We start from the raw sequence: 17,534 nt of genomic DNA, 5'->3' as shown, positions 1-17,534 counted from the left end.
AGAGACAGAAACAGGGATACCAAGAGACAATATTGGACGGAGAGAGAGAAACAGGGAACCAAGAGACGATATTGGACAGAGAGACAGAAACAGGGATACCAAGAGACAATATTGGACAGAGAGAGAAACAGGGATACCAAGAGACAATATTGGACAGAGAGAGAGAAACAGGGATACCAAGAGACAATATTGGACAGAGAGAGAGAAACAGGGATACCAAGAGACAATATTGGACAGAGACACAGAAACAGGGATACCAAGAGACAATATTGGACAGAGAGACAGAAACAGGGATACCAAGAGACAATATTGGACAGAGAGAGAGAGAAACAGGGAACCAAGAGACGATATTGGACAGAGAGACAGAAACAGGGATACCAAGAGACAATATTGGACGGAGAGAGAGAAACAGGGAACCAAGAGACGATATTGGACAGAGAGACAGAAACAGGGATACCAAGAGACAATATTGGACAGAGAGAGAAACAGGGATACCACGAGACAATATTGGACAGAGAGAGAAACAGGGATACCAAGAGACAATATTGGACAGAGAGAGAGAAACAGGGATACCAAGAGACAATATTGGACAGAGAGAGAAACAGGGATACCAAGAGACAATATTGGACAGAGAGAGAAACAGGGATACCAAGAGACAATATTGGACAGAGAGAGAGAAACAGGGATACCAAGAGACAATATTGGACAGAGAGAGAGAAACAGGGATACCAAGAGACAATATTGGACAGAGAGACAGAAACAGGGATACCAAGAGACAATATTGGACGGAGAGAGAGAGAAACAGGGAACCAAGAGACGATATTGGACAGAGAGACAGAAACAGGGATACCACGAGACAATATTGGACGGAGAGAGAGAAACAGGGAACCAAGAGACGATATTGGACAGAGAGACAGAAACAGGGATACCAAGAGACAATATTGGACAGAGAGAGAGAAACAGGGATACCAAGAGACAATATTGGACAGAGAGACAGAAACAGGGATACCAAGAGACAATATTGGACAGAGAGAGAGAAACAGGGAACCAAGAGACGATATTGGACAGAGAGAGAGAAACAGGGATACCAAGAGACAATATTGGACGGAGAGAGAGAAACAGGGATACCAAGAGACAATATTGGACAGAGAGACAGAAACAGGGTACCAAGAGACAATATTGGACAGAGACACAGAAACAGGGAACCAAGAGACAATATTGGACAGAGACACAGAATCAGGGAACCAAGAGACGATATTGGACAGAGAGACAGAAACAGGGAACCAAGAGACGATATTGGACAGAGACACAGAAACAGGGATACCAAGAGACGATATTGGACAGAGAGACAGAAACAGGGATACCAAGAGACAATATTGGACAGAGAGACAGAAACAGGGAACCAAGAGACGATATTGGACAGAGAGAGAGAAACAGGGATACCCAAGAGACGATATTGGACAGAGAGAGAGAAACAGGGATACCAAGAGACAATATTGGACGGAGAGAGAGAAACAGGGATACCAAGAGACAATATTGGACAGAGAGACAGAAACAGGGTACCAAGAGACAATATTGGACAGAGACACAGAAACAGGGAACCAAGAGACAATATTGGACAGAGACACAGAAACAGGGAACCAAGAGACGATATTGGACAGAGAGACAGAAACAGGGTACCAAGAGACGATATTGGACAGAGACACAGAAACAGGGATACCAAGAGACGATATTGGACAGAGACACAGAAACAGGGATACCAAGAGATGATATTGGACAGAGAGACAGAAACAGGGAACCAAGAGACAATATTGGACAGAGACACAGAAACAGGGAACCAAGAGACGATATTGGACAGAGACACAGAAACAGGGATACCAAGAGATGATATTGGACAGAGAGACAGAAACAGGGACACCAAGAGACAATATTGGACAGAGAGACAGAAACAGGGAACCAAGAGACAATATTGGACAGAGAAAGAGAAACAGGGATACCAAGAGACAATATTGGACAGAGAAAGAGAAACAGGGTACCAAGAGACGATATTGGACAGAGACACAGAAACAGGGAACCAAGAGACGATATTGGACAGAGAGACAGAAATAAGGTACCAAGATACAATATTGGACAGAGAGAGAGAAACAGGGAACAAAGAGACGATATTGGACAGAGAGACAGAAACAGGGATACCAAGAGACAATATTGGACAGAGAGAGAAACAGGGATACCAAGAGACAATATTGGACAGAGAGAGAGAAACAGGGATACCAAGAGACAATATTGGACAGAGAGAGAGAAACAGGGATACCAAGAGACAATATTGGACAGAGACACAGAAACAGGGAACCAAGAGACAATATTGGACAGAGACACAGAAACAGGGAACCAAGAGACAATATTGGACAGAGACACAGAAACAGGGAACCAAGAGACGATATTGGACAGAGAGACAGAAACAGGGAACCAAGAGACGATATTGGACAGAGAGACAGAAACAGGGAACAAAGAGACGATATTGGACAGAGAGAGAGAAACAGGGAACCAAGAGACGATATTGGACAGAGAGAGATTAACAGGGATACCAAGAGACAATATTGTACAGAGAGAGAGAGAAACAGGGAACCAAGAGACGATATTGGACAGAGAGACAGAAACAGGGATACCAAGAGACAATATTGGACGGAGAGAGAGAAACAGGGAGGGAACCAAGAGACGATATTGGACAGAGAGACAGAAACAGGGATACCAAGAGACAATATTGGACAGAGAGAGAAACAGGGACACCAAGAGACAATATTGGACAGAGAGAGAGAAACAGGGATACCAAGAGACAATATTGGACAGAGAGAGAAACAGGGATACCAAGAGACAATATTGGACAGAGAGACAGAACAGGGTACCAAGAGACAATATTGGACAGAGAGAGAGAAACAGGGAACCAAGAGACGATATTGGACAGAGAGAGAGAAACAGGGATACCAAGCGACTATATTGGACAGAGAGAGAGAAACAGGGATACCAAGAGACAATAGTGGACAGAGAGAGAGAGAAACAGGGAACCAAGAGACGATATTGGACAGAGAGAGAGAGAAACAGGGAACCAAGAGACGATATTGGACAGAGAGACAGAAACAGGGATACCAAGAGACGATATTGGACAGAGAGAGAGAAACAGGGGTACCAAGAGACAAGATTGGACAGAGAGAGAGAAACAGGGATACCAAGAGACAATATTGGACAGAGAGAGGAAACAGGGATACCAAGAGACAATATTGGACAGAGAGACAGAAACAGGGTACCAAGAGACAATATTGGACAGAGAGAGAAACAGGGATACCAAGAGACAATATTGGACAGAGAGAGAGAAACAGGGAACCAAGAGACGATATTGGACGGAGAGAGAGAGAAACAGGGATACCAAGAGACAATATTGGACAGAGAGAGAGAGGAACAGGGAACAAAGAGACGATATTGGACGGAGAGAGAGCAATGAGAGACTAAAGGTAATGTAAAGGGCCATACAGACTGGCATGAACAGACGTCCTCTATACAAAAACATAATTAAATTATTCATAACCATAAATTAGCTTCAATCAAATGATTTTATTTCTCTGCCTTTCTCACCAATGCACCTAGCCTTGTTCCAGGTATGTTTGTGCTATCATATCAACTCCTTGCCCGCATGACAAGGAGCGGCAAGTGGCATGATGGGCCAAAGAGACTGGTACCCAGGTTACAATGCACCAGGAAATCATGAAGGTTGAGACTTAGGGCTCTATTCAGTCTGTAAAGCTGAAAACTTAGAGCTCTATTCAGTCTGTAAAGCTGAAAACTTAGAGCTCTATTCAGTCTGTAAAGCTGAAGACTTAGAGCTCTATTCAGTCTGTAAAGCTGAAGACTTAGGGCTCTATTCAGTCTGTAAAGCTGAAGACTTAGGGCTCTATTCAGTCGGTAAAGCTGAAGCGTTACAGATTCTGAGATAGAAATGTAAGTGAGCCCGACATCTGCAGCGTTTACCATGCATGCTGCCTCCGCTAAAGAGGGACGAACTGCCTTTAAATTTCAATCACGTTGTAAAGCTGAACTTCCACGATGCGGATCGAACAGAGTCCTTAACAGTTTTCGTTAGTTGACACCCACTACTTCTCCATCTACAATAGAGTCTATGGGTGATGTAGGTACTGTATGTTGGTGGTAAACGTTGACATTGTGAATCACTAACAGTCTGCTAAGCAGCCCGACTGACCTTGATAAATATTTCACTAGAGATGTTGTACAGTATGTGATGTGAAAGTAGGCCAGCAGCCATGCTGCCTCTGAAACATGGAGGATGTGTCCCAAACCATACCCTATCACCCCATGCAGTGCACTACTTTTGACCAGGTCCCATAGGGCTCTAGTTAAAAGTAGTGCACTATATAGGGAATAGCCAGCAAACCGGGAACATTCCCAGAACATTAGATTCCCATTAAGTTCTAGTTAGGGTTTTATTTAACGTCCCAAAAACATCAAATTAATGTTTTTGAAAACAAAATGTGTTTTATTTTTCAATTAAAAAAAGAATGAAATATCCTTGGAATGTTCTCTTAACATTCACTAAAATGTTGTGCACAACATCTGTAACAACCACCACAGAACATTCCCCCAACATCTGTAACAACCACCACAGAACATTCCCCAACATCTGTAACAACCACCACAGAACATTCCCCCAACATCTGTAACAACCACCACAGAACATTCCCCCAACATCTGTAACAACCACCACAGAACATTCCCCAACATCTGTAACAACCACCTCAGAACATTCCCCAACATCTGTAACAACAACCACAGAACATTCCCCAACATCTGTAACAACCACCACAGAACATTCCCCCAACATCTGTAACAACCACCACAGAACATTCCCCAACATCTGTAACAACCACCTCAGAACATTCCCCAACATCTGTAACAACCACCACAGAACATTCCCCAACATCTGTAACAACCACCTCAAAACATTCCCCAACATCTGTAACAACCACCACAGAACATTCCCCAACATATGTAACAACCACCACAGAACATTCCCCAACATCTGTAACAACCACCACAGAACATTCCCCAACATCTGTAACAACCACCACAGAACATTCCCCAACATCTGTAACAACCACCACAGAACATTCCCCCAACATCTGTAACAACCACCACAGAACATTCCCCAACATCTGTAACAACCACCACAGAACATTCCCCAACATCTGTAACAACCACCTCAAAACATTCCCCAACATCTGTAACAACCACCACAGAACATTCCCCCAACATCTGTAACAACCACCACAGAACATTCCCCAACATCTGTAACAACCACCACAGAACATTTCCCCAACATCTGTAACAACCACCACAGAACATTTCCCCAACATCTGTAACAACCACCACAGAACATTCCCCAACATCTGTAACAACCACCACAGAACATTCCCCCAACATCTGTAACAACCACCACAGAACATTCCCCAACATCTGTAACAACCACCACAGAACATTCCCCAACATCTGTAACAACCACCACAGAACATTCCCCCAACATCTGTAACAACCACCACAGAACATTCCCCAACATCTGTAACAACCACCACAGAACATTCCCCAACATCTGTAACAACCACCACAGAACATTCCCCCAACATCTGTAACAACCACCACAGAACATTCCCCCAACATCTGTAACAACCACCACAGAACATTCCCCAACATCTGTAACAACCACCACAGAACATTCCCCAACATCTGTAACAACCACCACAGAACATTCCCCCAACATCTGTAACAACCACCACAGAACATTCCCCAACATCTGTGAATTCTCCAGCTTCAGACCTAAGAGACAGACCACAGAGTAACAATAGATACAGCTGTTTTATTTAGCCTGTGATTTATTCATTTATTTATCATATTCACTGGAGGCTGTTTAAAATATACCATGTGTAACATACACAGTGGGCATTCCATTCTTGGTACACGCTCAGCATTAGTGCTTGATCATGACTCTCAGTTTCATTACATTACACATACATTTTGTTAAGAGCACTGACGCTTGGTCACACATCGCTTTCCGGTTACGGTTTTGGAAGCATAAGGACCTTATCTTTTATATTGTCGAGAAATAATTTTCGAAAAACAAAAGGGTACATTTTGATACACAGTTTAATAGGGTTAAAGGTTACCAAAGGCCATATCTCCATGTTACAACTCTTGTTTACCGAGTTGTAACACCTCTCTGAACACCTGTGTTGTAAACGGAAGACACACGACAAACATGTTGTCACTGAAAAATACGGTCTGCTGCAACTGTGTTAAAAAGAGGTAAAACAGTGTACAGTAAGTGTGTATTTAGCATTTGTGTGTGTTTTTTTTTGGGGGGGGGGGGATGTGATATGAAAGTAGAGGGATTTATGTTTCTAGAACCGCACCGCAGTTGAGAATCGATTCACGTTTAATATGGGAGTATTTTGGACAGTTTTTTTGGCTTCGAGAGACAATTCGCCCTTTAATTAAACAGAACATGTACGTTCCTTGGACTAAGGAGTAACGTTAGACTCTTCTAGTCCAATATGAAGCTAGCTCAGCATAGCGGTACGTACCAGAGGGAAGAGCCGAGCGGCCCTGATATGATGTGCTAGGCGGGGTGTGTTGTACTGATAGTTACCTACAGCCTATGGTGGCAGGCTCAAGGCCTTGTTTGACAGAGAATATAATATGCCAGTCATTATGACGGTCTACCAGCTACAGATTCTAGACTGCCCGGTAGATACATTGTAACCTCTATTGCTATCAGTGGTAGCCTATTGCAACGAGATGACATAGCAGTAAACCTAGAGTAGGGACTAATGTCGGAGTGGCCCGATAACCGGGATAAAAATATGCAGGACAATGAAACATTGTAACATTGAACATGAGTGATATCGACAACCTCTGGTATGCAGACGGTGGGCTGCTACAATATGATACTCACGGTGTAGTGAAGGCACCGCGTAATCAGAGTACTTCTTCACTGACGTGTCTCTGTCCCGTATTTTCTCAGAGATTCCATTCCCAATACTGACATAATTACTGGGGAAAATGCCAACCCGATCCTCGATCAGCCCCGTCCACCAGCCCTCGTCCCCGGACACTAGCGAATCCTTCGATAGCACCTCCACCAGGTCACCCTTCCGCAGGCTGAGCTCGTCTTCCGCCCCAGCATCATAGTCGAACACAGCGGTCCAGTAGCCTGAGAGGTCCGGTCCTCCTGGGCCGCTAGCCGGAGCATCAACGCCGACAGTCCCGGCGACAGTGTCATTCTCCGGCCAGCAAAACGCTTCAGTTTCCACCCCATCTGGAGGAGAAGAGACGTACCTTCCGCTGGGACTCGGGCTGTTGTCAAAAGCGGGTTTGGAGGCATCCATTGAAGCGATCCATAGGGGCAACCTGGTCCTGGATTACAGGGTGCAGTCTGCGGAGCTCGTAGCCAACACCTGCACGCACCGGGACACGAGGGATGGTCGCAGCACCGTGGGTACAAAGCCACCCCGGCCACCGTGAGAGCTAAGCAGCCTAGTGGGCTAATCCCGGTGAAACGTCGCTGCTGCTGCTGAAAACAGCCTCACTCTGGTTGTTGCAGCATTCATTAATCTCTGTAGTGGTACCTAGCTACCTGCAGGACTAAATCAAGAATCACAATTCCCATTTAGGAAATTACCAATATGTTCCTCCTTTCCCACTTCCACTTTCCGTCGTTAATAATTCCCCCTTTGCTGTGTGCATGCGCTGTAAACCACCCTCTCTCTTCTATATTCCCAGCCAGCCAAATGTGCCAACAGACGAATCATGCCTCCTGTCTCCTACGATATGATTGGCGCACGTCTGCATCAATCACGTGTTTACCTTGATCCCATAGCTTCAGGTTGTGTGTGTGTGACAACCGTAATATAAATATGTTTGTGAAAACGCCTTACCGTACAGTGGCCATATGAACAGGGTTTACAACAAGGCAAACAAGCAAAACCCGCTACAATATAAACAGCAATTATAACACATTCAGCACCATGGACAGCAACGTCTTCAACAGAAAGATGGGGTAGCGGCTTCAGCTGCACCCACCCAGCCTGCTGGCTGCGGCTCAATGAGAGAAGACGCCAGGCAGCACTTGTGTTGGGCTGGTGTGCGGTGCTGTAGGGACGGGACGGGGGGGCTACGGGGAAGGGGGAAGCATCAACTCTGCTCGGTCGCTGATCTACACGTCATAATGAGTGGGCTAGTTATTGAGAATGCAATGCAATATGTAGATCGATGAGCCTTCTCTGCCATGCATGCTTATTGGGTCTCATTCCCCTCCCCCTTAATGTACAATTTTCAAATGCATAAAAAGTAATTTGTAGATTATTTTTTTTGAAATACTGCCGTCTAACTCGTTGGTATGGTGCTACAGTGTAGGCCAACATAATTTCCAATAGATCTTCCATGTAAAAAAATATGCACCATAGATCCAAACAAGGATTCTTCTGTCTCCTTTATTACGATGTTAACCAAAATCAAAACAATCTAAAATATTTTTTTTTTGCCATGAATTAATAAAAATAAGTTAAGGTTAATTTCATGCATAATTCCCTGAAATAAAAAAACTGACATTTCATAGTGAGAAATTAAAAATAAACCAACAACCAATGATCAAAAATGAACAATCCAACTATTTGAAATATAAGTGACATTATGAGGAGATAGCAAGGTGAGTGTTGTGTTGTTGTGTTGTGTTGGAGTGACATTATGAGGAGATAGCAAGGTGAGTGTTGTGTTGTGTTGTGACATTATGAGGAGATAGCAGGGTGTGTGTTGTGTTGTTGTGACATTATGAGGAGATAGCAAGGTGTGTGTGTTGTTGTGTTGTGACATTATGAGGAGATAGCAGGGTGTGTGTTGTGTTGTTGTGACATTATGAGGAGATAGCAAGGTGTGTGTTGTGTTATTGTGACATTATGAGGAGATAGCAAGGTGTGTGTTGTGTTGTTGTGACATTATGAGGAGATAGCAGGGTGTGTGTTGTGTTGTTGTGTTCTGTTGTTGTGCCATTATGAGGAGATAGCAGGGTGTGTGTTGTTGTGCCATTATGAGGAGATAGCAGGGTGTGTGTTGTTGTGCCATTATGAGGAGATAGCAGGGTGTGTGTTGTTGTGACATTATGAGGAGATAGCAGGGTGTGTGTTGTTGTGACATTATGAGGAGATAGCAGGGTGTGTGTTGTTGTGACATTATGAGGAGATAGCAGGGTGTGTGTTGTGTTGTTGTGACATTATGAGGAGATAGCAGGGTGTGTGTTGTTGTGACATTATGAGGAGATAGCAGGGTGTGTGTTGTGTTGTTGTGACATTCTGAGGAGATAGCAGGGTGTGTGTTGTGTTGTTGTGTTGTGTTGTTGTGACATTATGAGGAGATAGTAATGTGTGTGTTGTGTTGTTGTGACATTATGAGGAGATAGCAGGGTGTGTGTTGTGTTGTTGTGACATTATGAGGAGATAGCAGGGTGTGTGTTGTTGTGACATTATGAGGAGATAGCAGGGTGTGTGTTGTTGTGACATTATGAGGAGATAGCAGGGTGTGTGTTGTTGTGACATTATGAGGAGATAGCAGGGTGTGTGTTGTGTTGTTGTGACATTATGAGGAGATAGCAGGGTGTGTTCTGTTGTTGTGACATTATGAGGAGTTAGCAGGGTGTGTGTTGTGTTGTTGTGACATTATGAGGAGATAGCAGGGTGTGTGTTGTTGTGACATTATGAGGAGATAGCAGGGTGTGTGTTGTGTTGTTGTGACATTATGAGGAGATAGCAAGGTGTGTGTTGTGTTGTTGTGACATTATGAGGAGATAGCAAGGTGTGTGTTGTTGTGACATTATGAGGAGATAGCAGGGTGTGTGTTGTGTTGTTGTGACATTATGAGGAGATAGCAGGGTGTGTGTTGTTGTGACATTATGAGGAGATAGCAGGGTGTGTGTTGTTGTGACATTATGAGGAGATAGCAGGGTGTGTGTTGTTGTGACATTATGAGGAGATAGCAGGGTGTGTGTTGTGTTGTTGTGACATTATGAGGAGATAGCAGGGTGTGTGTTGTGTTGTTGTGACATTAGGAGGAGATAGCAGGGTGTGTGTTGTGAACATCTTAACTGTAATTCAATCAAATCCTGAAAGATGTTCCGGTACCATGGGTTGATTGGTAGGCACACTATAACCGTAGACAAAACACATGGACAGGTACCAAATGGCACCATATTTCCTATATAGTGCACTGCTTTTGACCAGGACCCTACTGTATATTCATTTAGTAGTGCACTATATAGGGAATAGGGTGCCATGTGTGATGTACATGTCTCTCCTATCTTACAGACAGAGGATCTCTGTCAACCGTCCAACCTGTATAGCAGCTTTGATTGAATTCCGTCCAGTTTGGTCATGACACCTATGTTGTGATAAGACACGGCCAATAGGACGCTCCGGACAGCTCACATAGACGTTCACATCAATCCTCATTGACATTTTAAACGTTGAAATGCCTTGAGATTCTGCCATAATTTCCATGGATACCAGCTCAGGTCAAGTCTATGTGAACCAAAGTGTCAAAAAGGCATCAGAGTGAATATCAACCAAGCCTCTCACACCAGTAGACATCTTAACATTACAGTCATGGTAGACATATTAACATTATAGTCATGGTAGACATATTAACATTATAGTCATGGTAGACATATTAACAGTATAGTCATGGTAGACATCTTAACAGTATAGTCATGGTAGACATATTAACAGTATAGTCATGGTAGACATCTTAACAGTATAGTCATGGTAGACATATTAACATTACAGTCATGGTAGACATCTTAACATTACAGTCATGGTAGACATCTTACCATTACAGTCATGGTAGACATATTAACAGTGTAGTCATGGTAGACATATTAACATTACAGTCATTGTAGACATGGTAGACATATTACCATTACAGTCATGGTAGACATATTAACAGTATAGTCATGGTAGACATATTACTATTACAGTCATGGTAGACATCTTAACAGTATAGTCATGGTAGACATATTACCATTATAGTCATGGTAGACATCTTAACATTACAGTCATGGTAGACATCTTACCATTACAGTCATGGTAGACATATTAACATTACAGTCATTGTAGACATGGTAGACATATTACCATTACAGTCATGGTAGACATCTTAACATTACAGTCATGGTAGACATGGTAGACATCTTAACATTACAGTCATGGTAGACATGGTAGACATCTTAACATTATAGTCATGGTAGACATATTAACAGTACAGTCATGGTAGACATATTAACATTACAGTCATGGTAGACATGGTAGACATCTTAACATTACAGTCATGGTAGACATATTAACATTACAGTCATGGTAGACATCTTAACATTACAGTCATGGTAGACATATTAACATTACAGTCATGGTAGACATCTTAACATTACAGTCATGGTAGACATCTTAACATTACAGTCATGGTAGACATCTTAACATTACAGTCATGGTAGACATCTTAACATCACAGTCATGGTAGACATATTAACATTACAGTCATGGTAGACATCTTAACATTACAGTCATGGTAGACATCTTAACATTACAGTCATGGTAGACATCTTAACATTACAGTCATGGTAGACATCTTAACATTACAGTCATGGTAGACATCTTAACATTACAGTCATGGTAGACATCTTAACATTACAGTCATGGTAGACATCTTAACATTACAGTCATGGTAGACATCTTAACATTACAGTCATGGTAGACATCTTAACATTATAGTCATGGTAGACATCTTAACATTACAGTCATGGTAGACATCTTAACATTATAGTCATGGTAGACATCTTAACAGTACAGTCATGGTAGACATATTAACATTATAGACATGGTAGACATATTAACAGTATAGTCATGGTAGACATATTAACATTATAGACATGGTAGACATATTAACATTACAGTCATGGTAGACATCTTAACATTACAGTCATGGTAGACATATTAACAGTATAGTCATGGTAGACATATTAACAGTATAGTCATGGTAGACATCTTAACATTACAGTCATGGTAGACATCTTAACATTACAGTCATGGTAGACATATTAACAGTACAGTCATGGTAGACATGGTAGACATATTACCATTACAGTCATGGTAGACATCTTAACATTACAGTCATGGTAGACATCTTACCATTACAGTCATGGTAGACATCTTAACATTACAGTCATGGTAGACATACTAACAGTACAGTCATCGTAGACATGATAGACATATTACCATTATAGTCATGGTAGACATCTTAACATTACAGTCATGGTAGACATCTTACCATTACAGTCATGGTAGACATATTAACATTACAGTCATTGTAGACATGGTAGACATATTACCATTACAGTCATGGTAGACATCTTAACATTACAGTCATGGTAGACATCTTACCATTACAGTCATGGTAGACATGGTAGACATATTACCATTACAGTCATGGTAGACATGGTAGACATCTTAACATTATAGTCATGGTAGACATATTAACATTATAGTCATGGTAGACATGGTAGACATCTTAACATTACAGTCATGGTAGACATATTAACATTACAGTCATGGTAGACATCTTAACATTACATTCATGGTAGACATCTTAACATTACAGTCATGGTAGACATCTTAACATTACAGTCATGGTAGACATCTTAACATTACAGTCATGGTAGACATCTTAACATTACAGTCATGGTAGACATCTTAACATTACAGTCATGGTAGACATCTTAACATTATAGTCATGGTAGACATCTTAACATTACAGTCATGGTAGACATCTTAACATTATAGGCATGGTAGACATCTTAACAGTACATTCATGGTAGACATATTAACATTATAGACATGGTAGACATATTAACAGTATAGTCATGGTAGACATATTAACATTATAGACATGGTAGACACATTAACATTACAGTCATAGTAGACATCTTAACATTACAGTCATGGTAGTCATATTAACAGTATAGTCATGGTAGACAGGTAGAACATTTAACATTACAGTCATGTAAGACCATATTACCATTACAGTCATGGTAACATTGTACCATTAACAGTCATGGTAGACATATTAACATTACAGTCATGGTAGACTATTAACAGTATAGTCTGGTAGACATCTTAACATTACAGTCATGGTAGAACATTTAACAGTACAAGTCATGGTAGCATATTAACAGTATAGTCAAGGTAACATCGGTAACATTACAGTCATGGTAGACATCTTAACATTACAGTCATGTCGAGCATACTAACGAGATAACAGTCATGGTAGACATCTAACATTACAGTCATGTAGAAACATCTTAACATTACAGTCATGGTAGTCATATTAACAGTATAGTCATGGTAGACATACTAACAGTAACAGATCATGGTAGACATATTAACAGTATAGTCCATGGTAGTTCATATTAACAGTATAGTCATGGTGAGACAATCTTAACAGTATAGTCAATGGTAGACATCTTAACATTACAGTCATGGTAGACATCTTGACATTACAGTCATGGTAGACATATTAACAGTACAGTCATGGTAGACATATTAACATTACAGTCATTGTAGACATGGTAGACATATTAACATTACAGTCATTGTAGACATGGTAGACATATTAACATTACAGTCATGGTAGACATGGTAGACATCTTAACATTACAGTCATGGTAGACATGGTAGACATCTTAACATTACAGTCATGGTAGACATGGTAGACATCTTAACATTACAGTCATGGTAGACATCTTAACATTACAGTCATGGTAGACATATTAACGTTATAAGTCTGGTAAGAATCTTACCATTACAGTCAGGTAGACATATTAACATTATAGTTCATGGAGACCATATTAACATTACAGTCATTGTAGACATGGTCGACTATTACCATTACAGTCATGGTAGACAGCATCTACATTACAGTCCTGGTATACATCTTTCCATTACAGTCATGGTAGAAGACATATTTAACATTACAGTCATTGTAGACATGGTAGATCATATTACCATTACAGTCATGGTAGACATCTTAAAATTACAGTCATGTAGGACATCTTACCATTAACGTCATGTAGACATATAAAAGTGTAGTCATGGGAGAATATTAACATTACAGTCATTGTAGACATGGTAGACATATTACATTAGCATCATGTAGAACATCTTACATTAGTCATGTAGACATCTTACGCATTACAGTCATGGTAGACATGGTAGACTATTACCATTGACGTCATGGTAGACATCTTAACATTACAGTCTGGTAGACATATTAACAGTAATAGTCATGGTAGACATATTAACATCGTCATGGTAGACATGGGTATACATTCTTTAACATTACAGTCATGGTAGACAAATACCATTACAGTCATGGTAGACATATTACCATTACAGTCCTGGTAGAAGACATCTTAACATTACGTCATGGTAGACATATTAACATTATAAGTCATGTAGACTGGTATCATATTAACATTAAAGTCATGGTAGACATGGTAGACATCTTAACATTACAGTCATGGTAGACATGGTAGACATCTTAACAGTAAAGTCATGGTGACATATTACCTTAACAGTATATGGTAGACATATTAACATTACAGTCATGGTAGACATATTACCATTACAGTCATGGTAGACATATTACCATTACAGTCATGGTAGACATATTAACTACAGTCATTGTAGACACTTACCATTAACAGTATTGTAGACATATTAACTAGTCATTGTAAGACTGGTAGACATATTAACCATTACAGTCCTGGTAGACATCTTAACATTACAGTCATGGTAGACATCTTACCATTACAGTCATGGTAGACATATTAACATGTAGTCATGGTAGACATATTAACATTACCAGTCCATTGGTAGACATGGTAGACATATTACCATTACAGTCATGTAGACATCTTAACATTACAGTCAGGTGACATCTACAATTACGTCCAGGTGACATATTAACAGTGGAGTCATGGTAGACATATTAACATTACAGTCATTGTAGACAGGTAGACATATTCCATTACAGTCATGGTAGTCATCTTAAACATTACAGTCATGGTAGACATCTTTACAATTACAGTCCTGGTAGACATATTAACAGTACAGTCATGGTAGACATATTAACATTAGACCATGACTTACTGTTAATATTCTACCATGCTGTAATGTTATATGTCTACCATGACTGTATATTAATGATTTTACATGACTGTAATTGGTAGATATGTTCTACCATGACGTAATTTAATATGTCTACCATCTGTAAATACGGTTTATTATCCATACTGATCCTTAATGAATCCATGACTGCTTAGGATTCATATGAACTGTAATGTTAAATGTTCCCCATGTCTAATCTACCATGACTACTTTATGTCTCCTTAATTAGTTACCATAGACTGTACTGAGCTCCATGACTGTAATTGTAAGATGGATACCATGACTGTAGTGTTAAATGTCTACCATGACTGTAATGGTAATATGTCTACATGTCTACAATGACTGTAATGTTATATGTCTACCATGACTACACTGTTTAATATGTCTACCATGAATGGTAATGGAAGATGTCTACCATGACTGTAATGTTACAGATTCTTACCATGACTGTAAATGGTAATATTATCTACCTGTCATACAATGTACTGTAATGTTAATATGTTTCTACATGACTGTATGGTAAGATGTCTACAAATGACTGTAATGTTAATTATGTCTACATGACTGTAATGGTAATATGTCTACCATGACTGTAATGGTAAGATGTCTCCATGCTGTATGTTAATATGTCTACCATATACTAATGTTAATATGTCACCATGACGTAATGTTTAGATGTCTACCATGTCTATCCTGACATGTAATGTTAAGATGTCTACCATCAAATGACTGTATGTTAATTTCTACATGTCTACCATGACTATACTGTTAATATGTCTACCATGACTGTAATGTAAGTGTCTACCATGACTGTAATGGTAATATGTCTACATGCTGTAATGGTAATTGTCTACATGACTGTAATGTTAAGATGTCTACATGTTACGCATGTATGTAATGTTATATTCTACCATGACTTAACTGTATATGTCTACCATGCCTGTAATGTTAAGATGTCCTACCATGACTGTAATGGTAATATGGTCTACCATGTCTACCATACTGTAATGGTTAAGATTGTCTACCATGACTGTAATGTTAAGATGTCTACATGACTGTAATTATATGTCCTACCATGTCTACAATGACTGTAATGTTAATATGTCTACCATGACTCACTGTTATATTCTACCATGATGTATTAAATGTCTACCATGACTGTAATGTAATGTCTACCATACTGATGTAATATTGCTACCATTCTAATGACTGTATGTTAATATGCTCTACCATGACTGTAATGAGTTCAGATGTATAGATGTCACATGATGTAGTAATGTCTACTGTCTACCATGACTGTAATGTTAAATGTCTACCAGCTATATGTTAATATGTCTACCAGACTGTAATGAGTAATGATGTCTACCATGACTGATAGTTAAATATGTCTACCATGACGTAATGTTAGATGTCTACCAGTGACTGTATGTTAAGATGTCTACCATGACTATACTGTTAATATGTCTACCATGACTGTACTGTTAATATGTCTACCATGACTGTAATGTTAAGATGTCTACCATGACTATACTGTTAATATGTCTACCATGACTGTAATGTTAATATGTCTACCATGACTGTAATGGTAATATGTCTACCATGACTGTAATGGTAATATGTCTACCATGACTGTAATGTTAATATGTCTACCATGTCTACCATGACTATACTGTTAATATGTCTACCATGACTATACTGTTAATATGACTACCATGACTGTAATGTTAAGATGTCTACTATGACTGTAATGTTAATGTGTCTACCATGTCTATAATGTTAATATTCTACCATGACTAACTGTTAATATGTCTACCATGTCTATAATGTTAATATGTCTACCATGAATGTACGTTAAAGTGTCTACCATGCTATAATGTTAAATGTCTACCATGCTGTAATGTTAAGATGTCTACCATGACTATATGTTAGATGTCTACCATGACTGTAATGTTAAGATGTCTACCATGACTGTATGGTTAAGATGGTCTACCATGACTGTAATGTTAAGATGTCTACCATGACTGTATGTTAGATGTCTACACAGGACTGTAATGTTAAGATGTCTACCCATGAATGTAATTGTTAATATGTCTACCATGACTGTAATGTTAATATGTCTACCATGACTGTATGTTAAGATGTCTACCATGTCTACCATGACTATAATGTTAATATGTCTACCATGTCTACCATGACTATAATGTTAATATG

The 17,534-nt window shown here is 40.0% G+C and overlaps 1 protein-coding gene across 1 annotated transcript in view; it reads right to left on the bottom strand.

Annotated features, from left to right (window-relative positions):
* The window catches only part of map3k9 (mitogen-activated protein kinase kinase kinase 9), a 70,358-nt gene extending 62,913 nt beyond the window's left edge, over positions 1–7,445 (bottom strand). Inside the window, exon 1 of the mRNA XM_039008775.1 lies at positions 7,013–7,445. Within this exon, the coding sequence (XP_038864703.1) occupies positions 7,013–7,445 (433 nt within the window). The remainder of the gene's footprint in view (positions 1–7,012) is intronic.
* Positions 7,446–17,534: the final 10,089 nt, after the last annotated feature.

The sequence above is a fragment of the Salvelinus namaycush genome, chromosome 15 (assembly GCF_016432855.1).
Source record: "Salvelinus namaycush isolate Seneca chromosome 15, SaNama_1.0, whole genome shotgun sequence".
Taxonomy (NCBI): Eukaryota; Metazoa; Chordata; class Actinopteri; order Salmoniformes; family Salmonidae; genus Salvelinus; species Salvelinus namaycush.
Note: the sequence above shows the minus strand (reverse complement) of the source record. Positions and strands in the feature narration are given on the sequence as shown.